This window comes from Entelurus aequoreus, linkage group LG06, assembly GCF_033978785.1.
Source record: "Entelurus aequoreus isolate RoL-2023_Sb linkage group LG06, RoL_Eaeq_v1.1, whole genome shotgun sequence".
NCBI classification, from domain to species: Eukaryota; Metazoa; Chordata; class Actinopteri; order Syngnathiformes; family Syngnathidae; genus Entelurus; species Entelurus aequoreus.
The window spans coordinates 75332692-75350191 of record NC_084736.1 but is presented as its reverse complement, the minus strand read 5'-3'; the positions used below and the strand labels follow the sequence as shown (position 1 = coordinate 75350191).

Below are 17500 nucleotides of genomic sequence, written 5' to 3'. Positions count from 1 at the left end.
TAGTAGTGGCTTTCAGTAGGCCTTTAAAATGTGTTTTATTTTCATATGACAAGATCCCAGAACTCTCCAAAAATAACAACTGTTGAATTAAAATAAAATAAATAAAATGAAATATAATAAATCAAGTAACCATTATTTGTTGACATTAGGTTTCAAAGCCAAAGGGAGCCGCGGGTTGCAGACCCCTGTACTAGGTCATAAAATCAGTGTCAGTTGAGTCGGTCATTAGGTTGCCTGTAGGGATTTTTAATGTCCAGCAGATGTCAGTATTTAGCGACACAGTATCAATACAGTTTTGCAATGTGTCGAAATGCTTCATGACGCCTCATCGACCCATCACTAACTCGGTTATGGTTTAAAGTCATATCCAACAATTGCGACAACGACTTTTTACGGTCAATTTCGTTTTTTAATGATTTCTGCCGGTGGTGTGCCTCCACATTCTTTCAAGGCGAATAATGCTGCGCCTTGGCTCAAAAAAAGGTTGAAAAACAACTGCAATAGGTTACTTACGACATCTGAGTGAAGTCGACGAGACAAGTTGTTGTTCCATCCGCTAACCGCCATTTTACCTCATTTTGTTTAATGGGAAACACATGCGCGACTGAAGCACTTACTTATTCACCAACCATACGTGTCACACTGAGGGTGGCAGTATGAACAACACTGTCATAAATATGTTCCATATCGTGAAACCACACCAAACAATAATGACAAACACATTTCGGGAGAATATTTGCACCGCAACACAACATAAACACAACAGAACAAATTCCCAGAATTCCTTGCAGCGCCAACTAATTGAATGCATGTTCACGCCATCGTCTCTAAACATAAAATATGTTTTAATATGCAAATTACCCATTCTGTTTAAGTGCGAGCCACAGCGACGAAAAAACTGTGAAAATTATTTCAAACTGCACTTTTCTGGTGTTTTGATGTGGATTTGCCAAAGTAATTGAGGTGTACACAGCAGGTAGTACGATTTTGCATTCACATTTTTATCACCTTGTAATTTTGATGCTACTGTAGTTTTATGTAGTTTCTTTATAGAAACGTATTTTACTCATATTTACTATTTGATTATTTTTTTTGTATTTCTAACGTGCTCGTGTGAAAAATGAAGTCGTTTAGCATGCAAGATTATCTGTTGCCTGTGTAGATTTTATGGTGCCACAAAGTTGAAAATAGTGACGTCATTATTAAAGCATGGGACTGTGGCACTTCATGAAATATTTTTACATGTCAATTCTAAGAAGAAGAGCCTTAAAGGGGGCTAAAAGTGTTTTCTGGATGTTATTACATGTCAATTCTAAGAAGAAGAGCCTCAAAGGGGGCTAAAAGTAAAAAACAAAAAACAAAAAAAAAAACATGAAATATTTTTTCAACACTGTTACAAATGTTGAAATTTATAAATAAAGGTTTATAAAAAAAAGAAAAAAAAAAAAGATATATACGTTTTTTATTTTTTTTAAATGCAGTGTTCCACACTGCTCTTTTACAACAGTTTTCAGTTTCCGCTGACTAATCATATTTTTTGTTTTAAGAAAAAAAAAAGAAATCGAACCATTAAAAAAAATAAAGAAATCTAACCGTTAAAAAAAATAAAAATTAAAAAATATACTTCATGAAAAATCAATGTTGAAATTTATAAATAAAGGTTTATTAAAAAAAAATAATTCATGAAATATTCACCATGGAAACACAATCCAATATTTCAGAATAATTCCCTCCAACAGGGTATATTAGTTTAATTTTGAATTATTCGAATACAAAAGTAATCTTATAAACGCTAGCAGTGATTGTTTCTTTGAATAAAAACGAGTTACTTCGACCGGATGTGACGTCATGAGCAACTCAAAACCTCAAAGGATGAGGATAAAATATAAAATAGTAGAACTTGTAGCAATATTAAGACAAGAGACCACATTTTCATGACATATTCATTAAAAAAACACAAACTACATATCCTCCCACATATTTATTATTATTCACATATTCCAAAAATAGACACAGGTTTGAAAATGGTCAGGCCACAAGTCACTGACAAATGAGATCAGTTATGTGTCAAATGTTTATTACTTTCAAATATTTATTATTGATTAAATTCATGTGGGGCAAAAATGATTATTACATTTCTGTTGTTTGTTTTTTTTGTCCAGTGTACAGCAAACCACAGAGTGTGTTTCAATACGAGCACATAGGGAACATTTATCTCGTCCCCTTTTTGGCTGACCCATTAATGTGTTGAATACAAACACACACATCTATATATACATATATAATATATATACATTAATATATAAAATATATAGATATACATATACATATAACACATATATATTTATGTATATATACACATACATAAATATATACATGTATATAAAATATATATTATACATAAATATATACATGTATATAAAATATATATTATATAACACATATATAAATATGTATATGTATATATATATGTGTGTGTGTATATATAAACACGCATACATATATAAATGAATATATACATATATATAAAGTATATATTATATAACATATATATGTATACACACACATATATATATATACATACACACATATATATACAGTATATATATACACACATATATATATACACATATATCTACACACATATCAACATATATATGAAGATATATATGTATATGTAGATATATGTGTGTATATATGTAGATGTGTAAATATATATATATATATATATATATATATACATACATATATATATATACAGTATATATCTACATATATATATATATATCTACACACATATCTATCTACATATATATATATGTCTTCATATATATATGTAGATAGATATGTGTGTAGATATATATGTGTATATGTATATATGTGTGTATATATGTATATAAATACATATATGTATATATGTGTGTATATATGTATATAAATACATATATATATATATATATATACATATATTTATCTACATATATATTTATACATATATATATAACTACATATATATATCTACACACATATATATGTAGATATGTATATATCTACATATATATTTATACATATATATATAACTACATATATATATCTACACACATATATATGTAGATATGTATATATCTACATATATATATATATATATATATATATACAGTATATATCTACATTTATATATATCTACACACATATATCTATCTACACATATATATAAAGATATATATATATATATATATGTAGATATGTGTATATATATATGTATATATGTGTGTATATATGTATATAAATACATATATATATATACATATATTTATCTACATATATATATATAACTACATATATATATACATATATATCTACACACATATATATGAAGATATATATATACATATATGAAGATATATATATATATATATATATATATGTAGATATGTATATATATATATATGTAGATATGTATATATATATAGATATATATATATGTGTATATATATAGATATATATATATAGATATATATATACACATATATATATATATATATACATATATATATATATATATATACACATATATATATATACATATACACACACACACACACTATGAATAGTAATGATAGCATGTGGGATTTGATAGCATTTTGTGTGCTCTGGCGGTCTTTACAGAATGCTGAACATAACCTGGAAGTCAGTTCATCTCCCAAATGCCTCGGCAGCCTCGCCCCTTTATGACTGGGAAAGGTGACATGCAGGGAGAAGTGGCGGCAAACAAGCGTCGACTTTAGTCTGTTAAAGAATATTCTTCAAGCTGAGCGTGATGCGTTATGTCACACATCACCGTCAAACCATACCTGCCCAGATAGCATCTGTGGGCAGTCACCTTGGCAAAGAGAGTGCTTCCTGGTGCTGGTCCACGAAGGACCAGTAGGAGGGGCTAATGGTGGGGGGTGCAGGGGGGCCACCCAGTGGTCACTATGGCAACAATGAGGCGCACCACTGAACTGGTATGATGTCGGTCACATTGGCAGTATGAAAGTTAAGAATAAAAAGGTCAAATTGAAAGTATGTTAAGACTGTGCTACCACTTTAAAAAAAATAAACAAAAGGTTTGTTGGCTCAGCACGACTGGAAGTTAGAGGGGGCGAGAAGTGTGACGCTTGGCAAAATAAGAGGCGAGAAATGTAAAAAAAAATGAAGAATCAACGAGTGAGTTGCTGAAGTCATCGACCATTTTGTGTTGCCACCATTTGAAAAAAAAACCCTACTTTTGAATGCTTTCTTGGCGTGAGCTGTGGTGATGCTGACCCCCCCCCCCCCCCCCAACAACCTTCCTCCAAACTCCCCGCCCTTCCCCAAGAAAATCAAAGTAGAAAAAGAAATCCTCCTTCTCCTCCAGCGCTGAATGTCCCGTGCAGTGAGGAGGAAGAATGAGAAGATGAGTTAGGTGGCAGTCACTTGTCAGTATGCACATCCTCACTTTACAGCCCAAAACAAGACTCGATCGGACGTTTTTTAAGAATAAAATCTGTACATATATTTCTTCATGATTACTTTGTCCAAAGGGGACAATTATTTTCCCGTGTTTTGTTGGAATCTTTAGCGTATATTTTTTTATTAAATCTTTTATCTGCTCTTGAATTTAGACGTGGAGTCCCATCCTGTGTGTATACGAGCATGAAGAAACGATGGCGTGTGTACTTTGCTAGCAGCACTTTTTCTTCCGTTTACTGTTCCGAGTGAGTTTGACCACGTCGTTCTGTTGCTGCTGCTGCTGCTTGGCCATCACCTCCTTCTTGGCTCGGAGCACCAGCTCTGTGATGCAGTTGAACATCTGCACGGGGAGCAAACACACCACCAGGGCGGCCATCAAACATTTGGATGACGTATTTCCACCTCGCTATAGGTACATTAAAGGCCTACTGAAATGAAATTGTTTTATTTAAACGGGGATAGCAGATCCATTCTATGTGTCATACTTGATCATTTTGTGATATTGCCATATTTTTGCTGAAAGGATTTAGTAGAGAACAACGACGATAAAGATCGCAACTTTTGGTATCTGATAAAAACAACCCTTGCCCCTACCGGAAGTAGCGTGACGTCACAAGACAAAGGATTCCTCACAATTCCGCTTTGTTTACAATGGAGCGAGAGACATTCGGACAGAGAAAGCGACGATTACCCCATTAATTTGAGCGAAGATGAAAGATTCGTGGATGAAGGACTTTAGAGTGAATGACTAGAGTGTAGTGCGGGGCGTATCTTTTTTCGCTCTGACCGTAACTTAGGTACAAGCTGGCTCATTGGATTCCACACTCTCTACTTTTTCTATTGTGGATCACGGATTTGTATTTTAAACCACCTCAGATACTATATCCTCTTGAAAATGAGAGTCGAGAACGCGAAATGGACATTCACAGTGACTGAACATGTAAATACACGGTTAATAATTTTCAGCTTGGCGAAGCTAAAAAAATAGAAGCTAACTTAGCTACAGAGCTAACGTGATAGCAGGCTCAAATGCAGATAGAAACAAAATTGAAAAAAACCCTGACTGGAAGGATAGACAGAAGATCAACAATACTATTAAACCATGAACATGTAAATACACGGTTAATCATTTTCAGCTTGGCGAAGCTAAAAAAATAGAAGCTAACTTAGCTACGGAGCTAACGTGATAGCAGGCTCAAATGCAGATAGAAACAAAATTAAAAAAAACCCTGACTGGAAGGATAGACAGAAGATCAACAATACTATTAAACCATGAACATGTAAATACACGGTTAATAATTTTCAGCTTGGCGAAGCTAAAAAAATAGAAGCTAACTTAGCTACGGAGCTAACGTGAAAGCAGGCTCAAATGCAGATAGAAACAAAATTTAAAAAAACCCTGACTGTAAGGATAGACAGAAGATCAACAATACTATTAAACCATGAACATGTAAATACAGGGTTAATAATTTTCAGCTTGGCGAAGCTAAAAAAAATAGAAGCTAACTTAGCTACGGAGCTAACGTGATAGCATCAGTGTCAAATGCAGATAGAAGCTAAATAAAAAAAAACCTGACTGGAAGGATAGACAGAAGATCAACAATACTATTAAACCATGAACATGTAAATACAGGGTTAATAATTTTCAGCTTGGCGAAGCTAAAAAAAATAGAAGCTAACTTAGCTACGGAGCTAACGTGATAGCATCAGTCTCAAATGCAGATAGAAACAAAATTAAAAAAAAACCTGACTGGAAGGATAGACAGAAGATCAACAATACTATTAAACCATGAACATGTAAATACACGGTTAATAATTTTCAGCTTGGCGAAGCTAAAAAATAGAAGCTAACTTAGCTACGGAGCTAACGTTATAGCAGGCTCAAATGCAGATAGAAACAAAATTTTAAAAAACCCTGACTGGAAGGATAGACAGAAGATCAACAATACTATTAAACCATGAACATGTAAATACACGGTTAATAATTTTCAGCTTGGCAAAGCTAAAAAAAATAGAAGCTAACTTAGCTACGGAGCTAACGTGATAGCATCAGTCTCAAATGCAGATAGAACCTAAATTAAAAAAAACCTGACTGGAAGGATAGACAGAAGATCAACAATACTATTAAACCATGAACATGTAAATACACGGTTAATAATTTTCAGCTTGGCGAAGCTAAAAAAATAGAAGCTAACTTAGATGCGGCGGCGGGCGTTGTACGTTTTTGACGACACCCCGGCCGCCATCAGAGTCGGCAAGAAACATACATTTCCCCAAAGTTACGTACGTGACATGCACATATCGACACGCACGTACGGGCAAGCGATCAAATGTTTGGAAGCCAAAGCTGTACTCACCATAGTGCGTCTGCTATCCTGCTCAAAACACAACACAACCTCCTGGTGTTGGTGTTGCTACAGCCAGCCGCTAATACACCGATCCCACCTACAACTTTCTTATTTGCAGTCTCCATTGTCCATTAAACAAATTGCAAAAGATTCACCAACACAGATGTCCAGAATACTGTGGAATTTTGTCGAAGAAAACAGAGGTATTTGAATTGGGTCCAAACACTTCCCTTGACCTCGTGACGTCACGCGCATACGTCATCATACCGCGACGTTTTCAAGCGGAAGTTTCGCGGGAAATTTAAAATTGCACTTTATAAGTTAACCCGGCCGTATTGGCATGTGTTGCAATGTTAAGATTCCATCATTAATATATAAACTATCAGACTGCGTGGTCGGTAGTAGTGGGTTTCAGTAGGCCTTTAAAAATGAAAATTGGCGTTCAAGCAAACCCCTTCCAGACTCAATTCCACCTATTTGACGGAGGAACACGATCACATCGTCATAAATAACCACAAATGAAGACAGAATACTATTAACCGCAACATGTAAATGTAAAAAAACAAACATTATTTGTAGAGATGTCCGATAATGGCTTTTTTGCCGATATTCCGATATTGTCCAACTCTTAATTACCGATACCGATGTATACAGTCGTGGAATTAACACATTATTATGCCTAATTTTGTTGTGATGCCCCGCTGGATGCATTAAACAATGTAACAAGGTTTTCCAAAATAAATCAACTCAAGTTATAAGTTATAAGAAATCTACTTGAAGATGATCTGTAAAACATCATCTATGCAACATTTTGACCAAAGAACCACCATTACATGTTATGTAGACCACAAGGAAGTCTTTTACATTTAGAAAAAAAATCATAGTATGACCCCTTTAATGCGCCTTTAGTATGAAAATAGACCCACTCATGGGCAGTGCGCCTTATAATTCCGTGCGCCCTATCGTCCGGAAAATACGGTCCTCAGCAATAAAACAAGATATCATTCAAACTAACTAACACACTTCTGACACATCTTTTAAGTTTATGATGAACATTCAGCACTGATTGTTAGGTAATATATTTAAAGCCACCAACATCACATCAAGTCTCATGACAGCGTGAGACCTCTCTTTCACCATGGCTATGTATTATATTACACTGCAAAAACTGAAATCTAAGTAAGATTAAATATCTCAAATAAGGGTGATATTTGCTTATTTTCTGTCTGATAAGATAATTCTTCTCACTAAGCAGATTTTATGTTAGAGTGTTTTACTTGTTTTAAGGGTTTTGGTCCTAAAGGATCTCAGTAAGATATTACAGCTTGTTGCTGAGATTTGATGACCTATATTGAGTAAAACATGCTTGAAACTAGAATATCAACTGTTGCAAAGCTGTGTCATCAACACTCACAAGTATAAAACTACTTTTTTAAGTAATAATTTCTTATTTCAAGCATGAAATAAAAAATCATGACTTTTGACACAATTGTGTCTCATAATCCAAACGGATGACAGCCAAATGGACTTTGCTGTTTTATTTTCAATGAAACAAGAGAAAATATGTACTCATATAGTAGTACAGTTGGCACAGTACAGTAAACTCACAGTTAATATTTTGACATTTGACTTTGTCAAACAATTTTGAACAGAAATTGTTCATGCACATTCAGATAAATTCTTCAGAATTACAATCAACCCCGGCCAGCATATATATATATATATATATATATATATATATATATATACACACACATATATATATATATACACATATATATATATATATATATATATATATATATATATACACATATATATATATATATATATATATATATATATATATACACATATATATATATATATATATATATATATATATATATATATATATATATATATATATATATATATATATATATATATATATATATATATATATATATATATATATTCCTTGCGCACTAATTGACTGAAAGAGCACGCACCTGGCGCAATGATGTCATGTTGTTGATGGAAAAATGCATTTTTAGACAATATGATTTGCCTGAGCGGCTAGGAGACCCAGAGAGTAACAAGCGGTTGCCTTGTTGCCTTTCCATTAAGAACAATAAATTAGTTTTCAGTACAAGTTTGCTGGTTTCAAGAAATGTAATGCCGAGCGCATATCATTATTTCAAGATAATGGCACTGGCATTTACTTAATTTAAGAATATTTTTTAACATACTGAGAAAAAATGTCTCATATTTGTTTTTTCTACCAAGAAAAGTGCACTTGTTATTAGTGAGAATATACTTATTTTAAGGTATTTTGGGGTTCATTGAGGTTAGCTAATTTTACTTGTTTTGGAAAGTCTTGAGAAGCCAAATGTTCTTGTTCTATTGGCAGATAATTTTGCTTAGTTCAAGTTAAATACCCCTCATTTTTGTATTTTTTTCCCTTGTTTTTGAACACTGACTTTTTGCAGTGTATATATCTTATAGCAAGGCAACTGGCATTCCAAAAAAAATTAAAAAAAATAAAAATTTCATTAATGTGATGAAAAAAATATATGACTATAATTAATTAATTGCATTTAACACGATAATTTGAGCCCACTAAAAATAATAATATAATAAGATTCATCTCCAAAAATTGGGCCAGTGCAACCATTGTTATTACAAGCAAAGAGCTGGATTGCACAATATTCTAGGAAACATTGCTTACCTCTTCAACATTTATGTTCTCTTTTGCGCTCGTCTCAAACAGGTTGATGCCCATTTGTTCAGCAAACTTCTGTGCATCAGTTGTCTCGACCACCTTGGAGTTGGGGTCATCGTTTTTGTTTCCCACTGAAAACAAAAGTGGTACTTAGAAAGCTTCTTAGACGCTCAACCGTCACAACACAAAAATGCACACATAGAGACTAATGACAGCCAATACAGAGCATAACTGTCAGTGTTTGCAGTGGACTAGAACTGCAATGTTTGACAACAAAAGCGGTTGTCGAAATAACCGAAAAATAACTTAGACCATGTTGACCATGCTTTGCACAAATCTAACAAGCTAATTATAACATGTAAAACTGATGCATTTTGTAAGCTGCAGTGGCAGAATCTGGGTTAATACTGCAGTGCTTTCAATTCAAAGCTTAATTTGCAATAAACAGGAAGTCAGGTGGTTTAATGCTGTGTAACTAGACATTATTTATTGTTATTCACATGGAAATAATGCTGTATAATAGACTTTATTTATATTATTGAAATGTAAAAAAACCCTAAGTGTTTATTGTCTATTGTGAGCGAACTGTGGTGCTGAATTTCCCCAAGGGATCAATAAAGTACTTTCTATTCTATTCTATTAGTTATGTTGCTGCCGTTTCGGGGTGCCAGGCAATATGATAAGACTAACAATACTACAACACATATCAACATAAACAGAGCATATTTCATTGAAATGACCCGTGGATCTAAGTTACTTATCTTCACCTCAATGGCGGCAAATTAACTTTATTTACTTTGTATTAAATGCTTCTAGATTTCTGGTTGCCAAATTTGATTTGCGCAAAATGACAAATCAAATCATGAGTAAATACTAAAAACTAGAGGGGGGGAGGAAATAATAGATTTGTAAATTCCAATAATCAATATATTTATTGTCAATAAAGTAATGCAGACAGTTGTAAAATTTGGCTGACTGCAGTAAGCCACCACACCGAGAGATCCGACCAGCTCCTTTATTTTAGGGCTCTAATGTTCCAGTTTTACACACATTTCCATTCATTAAATAAATGTGGGAATTAATTCAACTGTTTCATATTACAAATGCACTGTTTTTAAACGTTGCAAGAGACTGCATTGCAAAAATGATTCACAGCTCTCTTCCTCTCACGCGAGATCCACCCAGGAATGGGGCCATATGAATCACTTCCCTGCTGTTTATATACAGTGTATATACATACATACACATACATTCATATACATATATTTACATACATACATATTAGGGCTGCGAATCTTTGGGTGTCCCACGATTCGATTCAATATCGATTCTTGGGGTCACGATTCGATTATAAATCGATTTTTTCGATTCAACGCAATTCTCGATTCAAAAACGATATTTTTCCGATTCAAAAAAATTCTCTATTCGTTCAATACATACGATTTCAGCAGGATCTACCCCAGTCTGCTGACATGCCAGCAGAGTAGTAGATTTTTGTAAAAAGCTTTTATAATTGTAAAGGACAATGTTTTATCAACTGATTGCAATAATGTAAATTTGTTTTAACTATTAAATGAACCAAAAATATGACTTATTTTAAATATTAGGCACAGTGTGTTGTCAAGCTTATGAGATGCGATGCAAGTGTAAGCCACTGTGACACTATTGTTCTTTTTTATTTGATTGTTTTTTTGTTTTTTTATAAATGGGATTTTTAATCACTGCTATGTTGAAATTGTTACTAATATTGATACTGTTGTTGATAATATTCATTTTTGTTTCACTACTTTTGGATTGTTCTGTGTCGTGTTTGTGTCTCCTCTCAATTGCTCTGTTTATTGCAGTTCTGAGTGTTGCTCGGTCGGGTTTGGTTTTGGAATTGGATTGCATTGTTATGGTATTGCTGTGTATTGTTTTGTTGGATTGATTAATAAAACGATAAAAATAATTTCTTTTTTAAATTAAAATAAAAAAAATAAAAATAAAATCGATTTTTGAAACGTTAAGACATGCAGGATTAATTAATTGATTAATTAATTATTAGGCAGTGCGAAGGAAATAACATATTTTTTTAGTTAGTCTTTTAGACTACCGCATTTTTCGGACTATAAGTCGCAGTTTTTTTCATAGTTTGGCCGGGGGTGCGACTTATACTCAGGAGCGACTTATGTGTGAAATTATTAACACATTACCGTAAAATATCAATTAATATTATTTAGCTCATTCATGGCCTAGTGGTTAGAGTGTCCGCCCTGAGATCGGTAGGTTGTGAGTTCAAACCCCGGCCGAGTCATACCAAAGACTATAAAAAAATGGGACCATTACCTCCCTGCTTGGCACTCAGCATCAAGGGTTGGAATTGGGGGATAAATCACCAAAATGATTCCCGGGCGCGGCACCGCTGCTGCCCACTGCTCCCCTCACCTCCCAGGGTGTGAACAAGGGGATGGGTCAAATGCAGAGGACAAATTTCACCACACTTAGTGTGTGTGTGACAATCATTGGTACTTTAACTTTTAACTTTTTTAACTTAAGAGACTAGACGTATAAGATTTCATGGGATTTAGCGATTAGGAGTGACAGATTGTTTGGTAAACGTATAGCATGTTCTATATGTTATAGTTATTTGAATGACTCTTACCATAATATGTTACGTTAACATACCAGGCACGTTCTCAGTTGGTTATTTATGCCTCATATAACGTACACTTATTCAGCCTGTTGTTCACTATTCTTTATTTATTTTAAATTGCCTTTCAAATGTCTATTCTTGGTGTTGGCTTTTATCAAATAAATTTCCCCAAAAAATGCGACTTATACTCCAGTGCGACTTATACATGTTTTTTCCTTCTTTATTATGCATTTTCGGCCGGTGCGACTTATACTCCGGAGCGACTTATACTGCGGAGCGACTTATACTCCGAAAAATACGGTATTTGAAACATTATTTAAACGGTCACTACAAAATATTATACGCAGGTTAGTATCTTCTTGCAATTGTATGGCGTATAAAAATGTTAAAGTGGAACATAAGTACGAATGCTTTGATTCTGCATCCAAGCATGACCATCGTGTGTTAGAAGGGACGAGTGTCAAAAGTGTTTGACCTGAGGTTGAACTTTTTTCTTAAAAATATAACTGTTGTCCCTGATAATGACTGAAATTTGCTTTGTGTATGCAGAGGCAGTCTCTCTCAATCTAATCCAGAGGAGCATTTAGATGCAATTTAAATTAAACACAGAACATTACATTCAACATGTTTAGCTGTATAGTAAATCAGGGTGTCATTTATTATGCTTATGTAGGATCTTATTACATGTTGCTCTCTTGAATTCCTAAGAGACATTGCAGCAAGATGAAAACACATCAAGTGTTAAAATCAATTAAATTTCATGAGGTATCATATTTAAGCCTTCGAATACATCTACACTTCATCTGAGTACTTATCGTTGTAAACATATAATTCATGTATTGGATCTCCTTATATTTAGTGGATGTATTGAATGTTGTCGGCAGGGATTAAATGCTGAAAGAAGAAAATATTTTCTTGTGCGCAGACACTTACCTAATATTCGGCAGACATCATCGCAATTCTGGTTGATTTCATGTAACCATCGTTTGACGTTGACAAAGGACTCGGCGCTTGTGACGTCGTACACTACTATGACCCCGTGTGTGCCTCTGTAGTACCTACAGACACATAATGGGAAAAGAGTGTCATTAGCACTGACCTTAACATGCATGGTGCTAACTTCTTGTCTAACAGAAACACAAAATGGACCTTTAGTGTTTGTTCACACTTGATACTTTGTTCGGACAAAAGAATGAAAAAAAAGAAAAGAAAGGATACCTAGCTCATCCTCGTATTTTTGTCAGCGCACTGAAAAATGCTTTCAGTTATTCTATTCTATCCATCTATTTTCTACAGCTTGTCCCGCTACCACCAAATCCCCCCCGCCCCCCACCTCAGCTACTCCAAGTGCTAACTGCTAGCCTCAGGCACGTACACAGAATGTTGTAATATGAAGCTGCACCGCACCTGTACATAATCACAACATAAAAAACACAGAACAGCTCCATTTCAAAAAGAGAGGTAAAACAAAAAGTAGTGAACAGAAGAACATTTTTTTTAATAAATATCGTGATAACATCGGAAAAGCTTAAATGCACAGAGCCATATTTGTTTACAGTGGAAATCACTGCTTTTTCTTCAGCACCTGCAATGAGTGAACTCGTCCAAAAGATGGCGCCATAGCACAAACAATAACGCACCTCTCCGTTTATGGTATGTGCTGCGCATGTCAAAGTAAAGTATTCTGATTTCATGTGTGATGCATGAAAATGCCAGTCCATAATCAGATAATTTTTTTCAAGGTCAATGTACACAGTAACATTCTAATCCAAATGATAATCAGATTAAATACATTTTGTCCATGTGCATATAGCCATTGTAGGCTTATTAACATTAAAGGAAACAACACACCGGTCTTTCCTCGTTTCCCACCGTGGTTACATTAAAGCCAAGTGCTACAAACGCTTCATCATATTCTGGTACCCGAGGTATCACACAGCACCCATTTAGGGGGGGGGGCAACCCACTATTTGAGAAGGACTGAGCTAAGGCATCAAACTGCAACCAGGCCCCAATATAGCAGCACAGCACCATGCAAACACAAAGAAGCTTTGGTTAGACAAACCATGTGTTTGTGTGCGTGGGTTGGTATGGCTTTGAAGGTGGGAGCGGATACAGAATTGTCTGAACATGTTCACCATGTAAAGTTGTGTTAGGCTGGGAGACTGCATGGACTGTGTGTGTGTTGAAGAACATGAAAAAGGAACCATTACGTGGCCAGCATGCACGGACACACATACATATACTGGCCACAAGACCCAGACACTGGTCACCTCCTCTCCAGTAAAACTGAGCGAGTGAGGGAACGCTGTTCAGTGTTTCCCATAAACTGCCAAGATACCTGTGGCGGTGAGGGCGTGGCTATGGGCGTGGCCACCATGACATCATCGAGTAATTTGCATAATTTACTACAATGATATGATTTTCTCTAAAAAGGCTCAAAAAATGTATACTTACTAATTAATAATAACAGTTTTGTTTTAAACGTCCATCCATCCATCCATCCATCCATTTTACAATATAATTACAACACTTTATGTACATATTTATATACAGATTTGAACAATAAGTTATTCACTGAAATATATTTATTAATTGTGGTTCTTACAAAAAATATATCTTATAAAAATATAAAAGATAAAATGTCTCTTAAACCTCTGCCCCTTTAATTAGTGCATACTAAATAATTTAACTTTAGCCTACTACTACAACAATATTATTTACCAGCAACATAAAGTGAAACAGAGACAGAGGTGTCCTGCCACAGTCAGTAACAAATAAACAGAAAACAGTAGGGGTGGTAGATAGACACAAAGCTTCATCAAACATCTGATCCACTGAACAAAGAGCTCCAAAAATCTTGATCCTACACTTCTCTTTTGTAAAGTAAATCTGAACAGCCGATATGGGCATCTACATCAACTATATGATTTGCCTGAGAAGCTTGACAGGACACCAAAAAAATAAAAAAATAAATAAAAAAAATTTAAATTAATTTTTTTTTTTTTTTTGTGGCGGCCTTAATTCTTTCGTGGCGGGCCGCAACAAATATATGAATGTGTGGGAAATACTGCTGTTCCTGCAGAGCAAGTTTAGGACCATTGTCCTCCAACATTACAACAGAACCTCCAGAGGCTCATCAAAGGCTAAAGGCGAATGTCGTGGCTGCAGTGTTGCGGACACATAATCAAACATAAATCGTGGCTGTGCAACAATAAAAGATTAAATTAATTAATAAGAAAGTTGAGTAGACTTGTGTACACAATATTGTGCTGCTCTGACAGTTTAAGACTTTCATAGACATTATTTTAGATGAAATTATAAGGATAGTAGTGGTTGGACACAATATTGCAATATTTTACATTCGTATTTCTCCTTTTGCAATATCAACACACCAAAAACTAAATCAATGACAATCACTGATTGGACCTTGTCATGTAATCTCTGGCTGCTCTTCTTCGTCTTTGTCGTGAAGAGCTATGTGTTGGTGGACCGTGGAAACAGAAGCTGAAAGAACTGTTTTCCAATGTCATAATCTAAGAGTGTTTCTCCGATTTTTAAAAAGCCAAACACTATCAAATTAAAAGGTGTTTACGTGTGTTGTAAAAAGGTCTGTGTATGTTTTGGTATTTCAATTTTCTTTTCATAAATAAAAATGAAATAACAAAAAAACAACAGTTTTTTTGAATTTCGTTTTAGATTACAAAAAATAATAATTTCCATGACAGTCTTATGTTGTTGAAGAAATCCTAATTGTTTAAAAAGCAGATATAATTACTCCGGTACCGTGTGCCTGTGACGCTGGCTAACATGTAAAGAAAATACTTTAGACATGGCACAAAGTTCCAAGACTTCTACAGAAATATCTACACCCACATATCAACAGAAACCAAACCAAAATTTATGTGTTTTCATTTTTTCCGACACCAGAACCGGAAGTGGTGATTTTAAAGACAGGCCTGTAAGAAAATCTGTACTATGATGCGCGATCGAATCTCTTTTACCTCCACTTTCATATGATACGTGTATATAGATATAGCGTTTATGTAAACGTCAGACCGCATTGTGCCATGTCTAAAATATTTTCTGTGAAGTGCTCCAAAGACATTTTAGCCAGACACAGGGGTATCCCCGCTTTTACTTTGAAAAAAATTATAATAATTATTGGTGTCAGACTATGAAAAATCATTTGTTTTGGTCTGTTTTTCTGTTTTTGTTTACTGTGGATATTAGTTTTCTTTTCAAAACCAAAAAAGAAAAACGCTTTGTTTTTCAATTTCCTTTTTTGTATTTTAAAATGAAATTCAAATAAACCAGACGGTTTTTGTTTTTCGATATCTCTTAATGAAATGATAATTGAAATACCAAAACATACATTGACCTAGAGAGCTAATTTTGATCCAATTCATGCTTTTTCAATGTGTATTTTACCTCTGTTTTAAATTTTATTTTTTAGTCTGTCCTTTGCCTGTATTTCTTTGTGGTGTACAGCCCTTTGTTCTTCATCTGTGGTTGTTTTTAAAGGGCTTTATATAAATAAAGTTGGTATGGCATGGTATGGTAATCATTTTCCTTTTCCTTAGTGTATGAAAACGTACGTCAAACTTGGAAATTCAATAAAGGTGAGACACATTGACACAAACTTGTGTAAAACAATAATTTCCAATAGTAAGTCATAAAGCTGAAGTATTTCTATCTGGGTAGTCGTGCACTAAAAAGGACTATAAAGACGTCGCCCGAAGTTCTGGATCATTAGGACAAGATTTGAACAGCCAATTGTAACGCATTTCTGATAGTTGTCTGAAATGTCAGAATTCTGGAGAATTATGTGCAGTACTGTAGCTTGTGGTGGACCTCCGAATAAGATAGAGACATCTCGTCTTTGATTTCATATACCATGAAAAATTGTGGTCAGAAGGCAGGCTAACATTTAAATGTATATTTTAATGTGGAATTCCATACAGCCACACACACTTGATGGGAATACCTATAGATTACTTCCTCTACTAATATTGACTCTAAAGGCCACAATAGTACTTGGTTTCAGATCCAAAACTTGTGTGTGTTTGTGTATCAGTCAACTCACGTGGATGTGATTGTGCGAAAGCGCTCCTGTCCGGCTGTATCCCAGATCTGTAACTTCACCTTCTCCCCGTTGATCTCCACCGTCCGGATCTTGAAGTCCACACCGATTGTGGTGATATAACTACCTGCAAACAATGCAGGGCAGCATCAGCTTTGATGACCACCATCAAGTAATGAAAAGAGTCATCATTATGCAAGATCGCGCAAAATATCAGCAATTGTTGTAACACCTTAGCT

General features: G+C 34.4%; 1 protein-coding gene and 1 long non-coding RNA gene across 2 annotated transcripts in view; both read right to left on the bottom strand.

Annotated features, from left to right (window-relative positions):
- Positions 1-618, bottom strand: part of LOC133652598 (uncharacterized) — a 61457-nt gene extending 60839 nt beyond the window's left edge. The window contains exon 1 of the long non-coding RNA XR_009826601.1: positions 514-618. This is a non-coding gene — a long non-coding RNA (uncharacterized LOC133652598). The remainder of the gene's footprint in view (positions 1-513) is intronic.
- Positions 619-3596: 2978 nt separating this feature from the next.
- rab35b (RAB35, member RAS oncogene family b) overlaps positions 3597-17500 on the bottom strand; it is a 29133-nt gene continuing 15229 nt past the window's right edge. Inside the window, exons 3-6 of the mRNA XM_062049672.1 lie at positions 17265-17388; positions 13112-13236; positions 9553-9677; positions 3597-4834 (exon numbers count right to left, since the gene is read on the bottom strand). Coding sequence (XP_061905656.1) covers positions 4706-4834; positions 9553-9677; positions 13112-13236; positions 17265-17388 — 503 coding nt within the window. The 3' untranslated portion in view covers positions 3597-4705. The remainder of the gene's footprint in view (positions 4835-9552; positions 9678-13111; positions 13237-17264; positions 17389-17500) is intronic.